Below are 11,587 nucleotides of genomic sequence, written 5' to 3'. Positions count from 1 at the left end.
TTCTTCAAAGGCCCACCTTTAACATCTAGGACAAGCTGATCACTGAGATAGGAGCTGATGGTTCCGTTTCTGTTCAGCCTCCACTTCTGCCGGAACTGTCCGTGTTCAGTCCACAGAGCCACCTTAGCCCCGGGGGTGTCCCGGCCTCCAATCACATCAAGGCACGTGTCACTGGCCTACAGGTTAGGAAGCAGATTGGCAGTACTGTGTTAGCTCCAATCAAGTGAACTGGGTCCCTTTACATGACTCTGATCTAAACGAGAAGACTATAGAGCATAGTTACAATTTCACCAACTGCTCGGTTGTGTTTAGGGCTGCGGGGAGGAGATGGTACAGACCAGACCCACTGAAGCAGAGGTCTGTCTGTTAAAGGACACCTGCGTCTAACAGATGGTCAATGAAGGTTTGCTGAATTACAGTGAAACGTTCAGTCTCTGTTAGCATAAATCTATCAGGTGGACCTTGGTTTTGTTTTTGTTTTTTTTTTAAAGCAGGCTCCACACCCACTGGGGCTTGAACTCAGGACCCTGCAATCAAGACCTGAGCAGAAATCAAAAGTCGGATGCTTAACTGACTGAGCCACCCAGGCGCCCCTGAGCTTGGTTTTCTTATAAAAGTATCGGGTGATGTGCCAGAGAGCCAAACAATAATTAAAGTGCTTTTCATTTTTGTTGATGAGAAAAAAGTGGATAATCCATTGGTGACATAATAGAACTGGTGTTCTAGTCCCCAGAACATCATTGTAATGGAGGCGTCACAAAGAAATGGAAGCTTTATTTTCCAAGCTTTCTCCAATAACAACTTCCTGTACTACTACTTCACTGGGAACTTTGAAAGTTTCAAGATGTTTAGAATCACAAAGACAGCGGATTTTATCTGGGCCGCAGAGTAAGGAATGTGTCACAAGAGCACAATGTCTAGCTGGATCCAGTGAGTTGTCTGTCACTGGATTTTAAACATCATTTAGGCAAGTCATACCATGTGATAAGCTTAGTTTTTACTTTCAAATAGAAATGTAATTTTCTAGATGAAAACATTCTCTGAGTCCATTTCACTTAAAAGCTTTAGTAATATACATGGCAGTATTTATATAATCATGCAACAAACTGTTTCTAGGAAGCTGCATTATTTTATAATGCCGTTTGATTTGGCAAGATTCTGGCTTCCAAAAGAAAAAAAAAAGGCCAAAAGGTGGGGCACGGTGTCCGTGGAGGGTCTGCGCACCTTGGATTTAAAGAGTCCCCGACAGTAGTGCCAGATCTGGGTAGTCTTCCCGCTGTAGGGAGAAACGCACACGGATGTGGCCCTTGTGTCAGCAACGTTGCCAGTGACCGTCAGGTACTCATCCTGGGCCCGGTTCTTTATTCTGATGTACACTGCAGGCTAGCACAGGGGAGAAACAGCCATTCAGGAGAAGGACCTGTGAACCTGGAAATCAGTTCCAGAGAAGGCAGGCTTCGAGGCAAGGGGTGAGGGGATCTAGCCTGTTTCACTCTTCCTCCCTTTAGCCAGTATGTGTGCTTTACTGCTTTTCTATTGACAGACCTTAGGCCACTGAGCACAGAGGTTACGTTGTACAATAATCTCTATTATACTTTTCTGAAAAATGCCCTTTTGGAAGGGGAAGAGGGAATAGTTTCATCTACTGGAATGCCATGTGGCAAGGGGTGGTGCGGCGTTCTGGACTTGCGGAGTTTCATTCAGGAAGCACTGTGTCCTAGCTGTGCTGGGGGAAGAAGGGGACGAGCAGGACGGCAAGATACAGCACACCCACCAGGCTCTCACAACCACCCAGCAAACGCTGCAGTCCTCACACCCGCTGTTTGAGCTATGGCTAAGTGCCACATGCCTGCTCTGGGAGGTCTTGAAACCCCACGCTAAGCCGAGGGCCTGAGCAGCTGCGGTAATGTCGGTCTACATTTATGCTTTGTAGACCTCTACACTAATTCAAGGGAAGAGACTGCGTATGTGTAATCGCTACGGAGGTATTCAAAACTTGGGTAACAAAGAACTTTATCCCCTGGGCTTGAAATACATACCCAAAGTTTACAAATAAAATATTAAATCGAGACTTGCCTCTAAGAATAATAGTTAATATTTATTGAGCCTCTAATGATAGTAGTTAATATTTATTGAGAGCATAGTGTATGTTAAGCAGTGTGCTAAATGCTTTCTGGGCCACTGTATTATCTAAGTTAATAACCAGAAGAACCCTTTAAGTAAGGCCAATCATGACCTGACTTTTACCAAGTTAACACAGATGTGGAGAAGCCGGGTCAGCCTGCAACAAAACCATTCCTCTTAACCAGGATGCTCTAAGTAAGGTCTGCTGAAATATACTAGTTACCCTCAGACATGTAGGGAGGAGACCAAGTCTGAAGGTGGCAGTGTGAATTAAAGTCCAACAATGAAAGGACACCGCATAGGATGGAAACTCCCCAGAAACCATTCTTTCAGCCTTAAGCTTCCAGTCGTCATGAAATAAAATACAGGACATTCAGCACCCCCACCCCGGGTCATATGTTGGCATCCCAATCAGAACTTTGCTAAATAACTACAATAAACGATTTACTACGGAAGCACTGTCACGCTGAGAAATGTCAGTGCTAGGTAAGTGCAACAATGTATCGTGGTAAGCCCCCCATATTCTACTACTTTGAAACTTAGATCAACAGGAAGCCAGCTGAATTTTGGTACACTGTTGCCATGTCTGGCTTTTCTAAGGAAATCATTTTGGGACAAATGTTTATCTGGTAATTTAAAGCAGGTAAAAAAGACCTCTACTAGGCAAAATGTTTTAAATGTTTCAAAGCACTACTTCCACATTCATAATGCAACAGTAATGTACTTAAATATCTGTGACTGATAGTAAGTCTATATAATTCTGTAAGTCTCCCACTGCAATTATTAATTTCTTGAGGCTTCAGTACATCTTTATTAGTTTCCTTACCTTGAATGTAGAAGAAAACGGGTGTGACCTTCACAGAGGACAGAGTTTCAATTATGTTAGGACCAAACATCACAGTTTTAATCAATTAACTGAAGTAAAGTACTAATTACCCTTATTACACACTTGTAGTCTGACTCTTCTGTAATTATACTTTAAAATACTGGTATGCATTATAAGTGCCTTAGTGACTTCCTAATTCCCAAACTGAAAGAGGATAGCATTTTAATTATTACTGAATTTCCAAACAAGAATATGAACTACAGCAGTACTAGTAGCCTTACCAAAAAGGAAATGACCCATAATACTGTTTTAGGAACACAGAATTCCTTTGCTGGGTTTTAAAGCTGTGGTCTAAATAAACAAAGGCAAAATAATCTATAAAAATATTATTTTAAAATAAAATGTTAAGCCAGAGTAGGAATCAGATAGTTTCTACAGCACAATGCAGAATAACAATGTTAATTGTCAAAAAAACTTATGTAATATTAGAAGCTGTTGTTGTAGCTATCCTGACCCTGAACAATCACAGAGACATCCTTCCCCAGCAAGCAACCACTTTTCAGAAGTGGGGGAAATATTCTCAGCGTCCAGCCTGGCTTCTGAAGTTCCTAACGGCATTATTATATAGTAGGTAAAAGCTGACCTGAATTCCCACTTCTGCCTTGCTTTTTTCCATGGCTTTTCAGTGGGATTACCCATCATCCCATGTGACAGGAGTGAGGAATAAGCAATACGTGAAGGTCATGAAATCCTGTGCTATGACCTCTGCCAGGAAAGCCAGCTAAAGCTTAGTACCCTCAGAAGAGCACCTCTGGTTCTCCCAAGGGACACTCTGAGTAACGAACTTTCAAAATAAATGTGTTACCATAGTAATAATATAAGCCAGATGTTGTGTCAGACTTTCTATACATTTTTCTTATTTAATCCTCACAGCAATACTGAGACGTAAGCAATGCGATCCCTGTTTCACCAGGGAAATCTGAGGTGCCAGGATTACGGTAAAGTGACTCACCCAGAGTCACACTGCTCACAAGGGGCAGAGCTAGGGTTTGAACCAACAGAACCAAAGAGCGGTGGGCATGAACATGGTGTACAAGTGTGTGTGTGTGTGTGTGTGTGTGTGTGTGTGAAAAGGGCGGCAAGACCAATCAGGGTAATTCCTTATTGGCTACTATTTATTTAACACTTAACAGGTCCAACCTGAACCTCAGAGCCTTAGCTCTTACATCCACTCTGCTACCCGCAGCTCAGGGCCTGGAATATATGGGGCCGCTCCGTAAATCCTGATCTCATTTTAGAGGAAAGTAGAGTGTGGTTGCTCAACACAAATTTTAGAAAATAAATCTGGGTTCAAATCCTGGTTCTGACACTTGGATGACTTTTGCCGATCTGCTTTTACCTCTGTGACCCGGGTTTTCCCCTGGAACATGGGAATAGCAACTCCTACCTTAAAGGGCTGGTGGTGAAATCAAGTGAGAAACGCTTTTAATGAGAATTTAAATGGCATTCCACAGACCATTGCGCCCGCCAGCCAGGCTTGGGTTTCTCACCTTCTGTGACACCTTCCACTACTCCGTACATGCTCACACTTCCCTTCTGTAAACCAGGCATTGCCTGTGGCCTTTTGATGGTCATACACTGTTTTGCATTTTGTGGTACCAATGTGAGTTGGACTTGTTTTACCCAACAAACATGTAAGCTCCGATAAGGCAGAGACCATGTCTATCCCTTAAATCTTCCACAGTTCTTAGCCTCATATCAAACATCCATTCAATCCATTTATACATTCGTTCCTTCATTAAAGAAACAGTCCCTGAATTCTTACAATGTGCCGGATGTTGTGCTAGATACTAGGGGCAGAGCTATAAGCAAAATGTGCACAGCCCCCGCCTTCCCGGGGCTCGCAGCAGAGCGAGAACGTGCCCAGTCCAACCACAACTGCATGGTTACACACCTCATGCAGCGACTTTGTAGGAAAATAACCAGGTCTTTTAGGATCTAATTTAGACTGGGAGAGAGGGTGAAAGAGGCATCCTGGAAGATCGAACACTTAAATTAGAGGGATGAGTAGAATTAGCCAGGCAAAGAATGAGGGAAGAAACTTCCAGACAGAGGGCACAGCCTGTGTTAAGAGCCTGAGTAGGAAAGCGCTTTGCACGCTGGTGACTGTGTCATGGCCCCACTTGACTGAGGATACCACCAGTGAGAGAAGAGGCTGGAAGCAGCAAGGGGGTCAGAGCACACAGGCACATCGATGAGATCAGATCGTATCCCAAAAGGGTACCCCCGGGGAGCTTTTGAACAGAAGACCAACAAGTAGTAAGTGGGTAATGAAGACCAAGATCTATCCTGAGTCTTATGTAAGTAGAGGAAAAAACCCAAATACTTAGAAAGTAGAACTAGGGCAGACGGAGTTCATTGTTTTCTTTGCTTTCCACAGAGCTTATGATACTCATTTTTCCATGAAAAGTCAGAGGTCAATAAGACTTTGGACTCAAAGCTAAAATCCAACATCAACCTTAGATACAACTTAATGAATTGGTTAGTGTCTCTAAGATTCCTCATTCTAATTGGAGCCCCCTGTAACATAAATGTCAAACTAAATGGTCCATATTTCAGAGGCTATGGTTCATGACATTTATACTAGAAAATTAAGCTCTTTTGGATCTTACCGTTCTTTTTTCTCCTTACCTGCTTCATAGGACGGAGGGAACCAATTGTTTTCCATCCACTGAATACTGTCCAATTGGGGATCTCATTAGGCTCAAGGAAGATTTGTCTTCCTAAGAAATTGGATCCTTCATAAGCTATCCACCTATATAAGAGCAAGGGGGAAAATAGGGTACTTAAAAAGCAAAACCTTATCAAAATTGCCTTCTTTTATACAAGGTTCATTCTTTAACATTTTTATGTTTATTGATTTTTTTTTTTTTTTTTTTTAAGGAAAAGAAGTGTAACGAAATGGCAGGAAGAGCTAGGTGAAAGTCCACTGTACTGGGGCTCAGAAGATTTGCATTCCCATTAGGATTCCGGTTTCTAACCTGCTAAAACAAGGTTCCCGCCAGGTCTAAAATTCTGTTTCTTTGATAATGCTGTCTTTTTTCATAACAGTTTAACCTTCGCAGACAGACCATAACCTCTCACTGTTTCCAGTTACACAACACGAGTTCACGCTCCCACTCCTGGGCTCATCCTCCCAGGCATTTTAGGGCCTCTCTAGGTGGCTCCAGTGACCTCCTCCTATCGTTTCTCCAAGGCCACCATGGACAGCCTCAAATTATCCACAGAAATCCCGTCTTGCTTCAAGGCCCAGGCTCTTTCGCAAATCCTTCTCCATAGCCTTGGGGCCTTCGACTCGGGCCAAGTCAGAGCATGTCCCTGCGCACAGGGCCCTGAGGCGAGTCTGAAGCCTGTCTAGCCACCCGGCGCCGCATCCATTCCTTTACCCCCGGCACCAGCTGCGTTCACTCCGCAATGGCGCCCTGAATAGTTGTGACGGACACAGGATGGCCAACAAACCGAAAACACCATCTGGACCTTTACAGAGAAAGTTTGCCGAGCCCTGATTAGGTGGTTATCAAGCTGCAGGGGAATAAGCTGGGATTGCCAAGAGGATTTGAAATTCTCAGGACTCCGGGTCACCACAAACAGTGCTTTCAGAGCAGATGTGTGGAAGCCAGGGTAGCTACCTTGCTTGGTTCAGACAGAGTACCCTGCTCCCCACAATCAAGATGAGGCTTGGCCTGGTTTCTCATGGATGGATGAGAGGACAGATGGCCTTCCCTCTACCCCTTCCTGCCTACACAAATCTGAGCCAGCAGACTGGTGCCGGGTTAGGACAGCGCTACCGTGGGGATGCTTACCTACCTCTCCAGCTGTGTAGACAACAGGCAGGGAAATTCCAGCTGTAAGACCTAGGCAACTTTAATAAACTACACCTCTCTCTATATTAATCTCAATGAATTCCACAGCCGAAAAGCATTAAAGCTTGACCCTCATTATAATCACAAATCAGAGATGTGGGATAATATGGGGATTAAACAAAACAAAACTTGTCACTGAGGGTAGCTGGCTGTGCATTAAGTCATATTCTGAGCCATCTGTAGCCTAAGAAAATCTTTTGACAGCCTTCCCTATTCCTTACTCTGTGTTCCCATTCTCTTACAGAGAATCCAGGACGGGGAGAGTATAGGTGGATAACATGCTGAAGATAAGAAATAATGTCAAGGTAAAACAGTACCAGTTTTCTACAAAAGACTGAAATGAGCTGGTAAGAAATTACAACAGGTGAGTCAGTAATTATCAGTAAGTCTGTAATTATCACATAAGAATATAAAGAAAAGCATAAAAATGCCGTGAAAGTCCTGTACCACATGTCGATCTCAATTCTAAAAGACTTAGTTAAGTGGTAAATAATATACTGGTATATGGTATGAGAATTATTATGCTTAGAGAGAGTAAGTCAATTTATGTTTAAGAAACACCAATGTCAAATGCTCTAAAGAAGAAAAATTAAATTGCTATACATGTGAATAATTCAAAGGCCATTTATTAAAATAGTTGACTTATTTTTCAAATCAATTTATATTCTTGGCTCTCTCTTATGTTAACCCCAGATATTCACACAAGCAGAGTTGATTATCACACAATTTAAAAATCATAAGAAATAAAAACAATCATCTTTACATTAATCATCGAGAGCTATGTGTGTTCTTTTAGTTGACTTTTGGTACCAAAACAGCAACAGTACAGGAGGAGGGAAGGCTTCCGTGCCCGCGCTCTAGAAATGCCCTGAGAGGCAGATCTCCCAGGAGGCCTTCGAGCCCTAACCTCAGGGCCCCTCGCTGGCAGGCCTCTTACCATTTTTGTTCTAAATTAATATTCAAGTTCATACCTAATGTATATATCCATAATTGTTCATATCTTTTTGTAAAGTAGTCTCCCAAACTGTGTAAGTGCAGGCCCCACACACCCCGGATCCACCCCAACAACCTACATGACCAGCAACGCTGGTGGGAGGGCTAGGTCCGCCAGGATCGTCGGCATGAAAATAAGTACCTGGAGCAAGAGCTCTAGAGCAAACAAGATGTCAAATCAAAGGACAACAGAACACTATCAGTCCTACGAACAGTCAGTTGTCTTGGGCAGGCAATGTTGTCAACCAAAGAAGTTACTGATTTCATTCGGTATCTCCCGCAAGGGAAGTGGGCTCAACTGATTAAGGTCATCTGGTCCACCTACTCTAAGACGTATGCTCCGAAGGCACGGCAGCCCTTCTGTCCCAGACCACGGCATGCCACTACCTACTGGACGTGGTCCACGGTCTTACCTTAGTGAAACAGAAACAACTATTATTCATTGAGAGAGTTCAGGAGTAACAGTGTCTTCAGATCACACAACAGCAGCAGTGGGGAAAGAAAAAGCCACCGTGCAACTCCCCTAAAACAGTGACTGAACAAGGCCAAGCCCCTGTCCCATACTTACAGTCCACTTTTTACCCAGACGGACTGGGTGTAGAAGTGCAGGTCCTTGTTCAGAACAGAGTTCACAGCCTCTTCTAGATGTAACTCTCTTCCCTCACAGTGCTCCAGAGCAAAGAGGCTAATGGAGGGTTCTTCAAAAACCTAAGAGCACAAAAAAACAAAAGCATCACCATGCATGGTGACCCCACTAGAGTGACCTCCTGTCAGAATCATCGGGTACACTCTGGATCCACCGTACCCTCGAACATATACAGTTTACTTCTCTACCCTCTGACGACATTAGAGTCAAAACTTGCACCGGTGAGATTAAAATCTATTCATAAATTTTGTTCGCTTTTTTTGTAAGTTAAAACTGAAGTTCCAGAATAGCAATCTTAATCTCATAATGAAAATGGACACTTGGTTCCAATTAAGGTCTGGCTGTGCTGGGATATGGACATCGTGGTCCTGCCAGTGCTTTCCGCTGGCAACCGAATAAGCGTGGGATGGAATGGCACCCTCGTTCCCCCAGAAAGCCACAGGCGCAGTCACTGAGAATGCAACACGTGATGACTCTAAGCTCTTAAAAACATTCCTACGAGGAAGAAAAAGTTATTTTTAAAATTTAACAGCAACAAAAAGCCAGAATGCACAGGGACAGGAGTGATTTCTACAATAGAAGTTAGTATTCCCCAACCCCTTGTGTCAAAGAACAGAATCACTTTTGCTCTTTTTCATTCTTTGGTATCTGCAAGACCCCATGCTAGAAGATTTTTCAGGGATGAGAGGACAAAGCAAGGCACCATTCCTTGTGTTCGGGGCATTAGTAACTAAATTAGGACAAGTGCACAGACATGGAAATGGAATCCAGGGTAGAAAAGGATATGCCCTGTGAGAGTACTCAGAATCTAGAAGACTCGCTTCTTTTCAGCACAAGGGAGGGAGCAGGAATTGGGCAAGCTTCATGGATGTGGATGTTGTGGTATGTGAGCTCAGTCTTCAAGGAGGCAATGGGTTTGGACAGACCCAGAGAGAATGGAGGGAAGGCACTCTGTACAAAGGAAGGGAGACAGAAATGCCTGGAACATGTTAAGGGAATGACAAGCAGACCCATCTGGCCAGAATCAAGTCCGTCAGAAAACAGTGTCAGCTGCCCCCACTGTTTGCTATGGGGTATTGAATTGTCTGCTTCCCCCTGCCACTGACGGGGCACAGACAGATTTACTGCCAACGGGGAGTCTTTGGGACTTTTGGAAAGGGGCTAGGAATGGCAGAGCACTAGCAGTAGGGACTGTGGATGTTCAAAGAACAGGAAATAAACAACTGAGAGCAAAATGAATTATGAAAGCATTATTCTTTGCAGCAGTGTTTAGAGTAACGAAGGATGGGAAAGGACTTAAATGTCCATCAGAAGGAGACTAGCTAAATAAGTTACGGTACATTCACAGAGAAATACGGCTGTAAAAAAGAATGAGGAGTTCTTTATGAAAGATCTCCAGAATATACTCTTTAGAGGCCAATACACGGTGAAGAGCAGTGTGGAAGAACGTACTTCTTACGCTTCCACTTCGTAGAAAAGAAGGGAGAACTTACACACATGCGCATGTATACACACAATTTTATAAAAAAATAAATAAAGCCCATGAAACTACTCCGTGACTACCCGTCAGGAGGATAGGATCTGAGAAGATAAAAAACACAGTGAGAGCAACATTTTTGACTACATGCCTTTTGTACTTTCTGATTTTTGAATCATAAAAACATTTATTCAGAAATTTAAATTGGTGATTATTATGCACATTTTGCATGCATATGTGTGTTTTTTGTGTTTTTCTTTAAACGGACTTCAAGAAATCAGACAACATGAGTGAAGAAAAAAGAATGGAAATAAATGGAAGTATATGGCAAAAATCCTCTAGTCCAAAGGAAAAGAGAGCCAGACCTAAGGTGTATGTGTGTAGGGGGAAGGGTGGTGGAAGGTTAGCACAGGTGAATAAGGGATGGCCAGAAAACTATCACGGTGATGAAACAGATATGACAAGGCAAACACAGGGAATGAGTAAATACAGAACAAAATGTGAAAAGATGTGGCTGGGGGCATGGTGGTATATTATATATGGGGAAATCTGGAAGCAAGACGTGCCCCAAAGCCAAGAACTTCTATTTAGGACTGAATGTTTTAATGCTGAGGTAGACACAGGATAATCTGAACCGAGTGTCCACCAAACACCGGACTGCCTGATGTGGAGTCGGGGGAACAGACCCAGTGTAGGCGTGGTAAGCGTGGGAACCCCCGCATCTGGGAAACAGGAGCCAGTCAGGCGGGGAAACGGAGGAGGCCACAACTGTGAGGGGTCGGGAGTACGCTAGGGGAGGGGAGCCCAAAGAGAAAAGACCACAGAAGTCGAGGGGAAAGGAAAGGATAAGGAAGAGTTGTCCACAGTGTCAAACACTCTCGCCAAGGTGGGGAAGGGGGCGGCTGTGACGAGGCTGCCGCGGGGGGCGATCAGGAGGCAGCTGGAAATCCGCAAGAGAACTCTGAATGGCGCGGAGGAGGGGGGGGTGGAATCCAGGTTGTAAGAATTGTAGCCTGGGTCCACGGGCTGTTTTTCAGAGAACCTTGGGGAAGAGAAGGAGGGAAGTGGGCTAGTGGCGCCTGCCAGTGTGACAGCAGGGTGGGACGGAAAGAAGCTGACTACTGCAAGACAAGAGCGATGGTTCTAGGGACGAAGCGAGCGGTCCAATCCACTGTTCCCCATCAGTTCAGAACCTCTGACCGGAATCAGTCCATGAGGGGAAAGAGCACTCTGAAAGGATGAAATACAAGGAAAGAGAAAAAGAACGCCAAAGAAATTTCCAGATTTTTAAAGTGGGTAAATATATGAGTCATTTTCTCTTTACGTTACGTGGCAAAGGTTGCCTGCTGCTGAGGGAAGGTCTGAAGCACTGTCCGGCAGAACTGTCTGCAGGGAGGGAAACGCTGCGGATCTGTGTTCTTCCACGTGTGGCTCCCGATCATGTGACATGTGGCTTGTGTAGCCAAGGGACTGAATTTGTTCACTTTATGGAAGTAAATATTACATGTAAATATTCTAAATAAATATTAAATAACCACATGTGGCTAGTGCTATGGTGATGGAAAGTACAGACTTAGGGATTAGAGGATACCGGACAA

The 11,587-nt window shown here is 43.9% G+C and overlaps 1 protein-coding gene across 1 annotated transcript in view; it reads right to left on the bottom strand.

The window, feature by feature from the left end:
• The window catches only part of CRYBG3 (crystallin beta-gamma domain containing 3), a 105,795-nt gene that overhangs the window by 2,420 nt on the left and 91,788 nt on the right, over positions 1–11,587 (bottom strand). Inside the window, 4 exon segments of the mRNA XM_040621135.1 lie at positions 17–176; positions 1,225–1,383; positions 5,642–5,765; positions 8,435–8,574. Of these exon segments, the coding sequence (XP_040477069.1) occupies positions 17–176; positions 1,225–1,383; positions 5,642–5,765; positions 8,435–8,574 (583 nt within the window).

This window comes from Ursus maritimus, unplaced genomic scaffold (assembly GCF_017311325.1).
Source record: "Ursus maritimus isolate PB19 unplaced genomic scaffold, ASM1731132v1 scaffold_4, whole genome shotgun sequence".
Lineage (NCBI taxonomy): Eukaryota > Metazoa > Chordata > Mammalia > Carnivora > Ursidae > Ursus > Ursus maritimus.
This window is presented reverse-complemented; position numbering and strand designations above follow the sequence as displayed.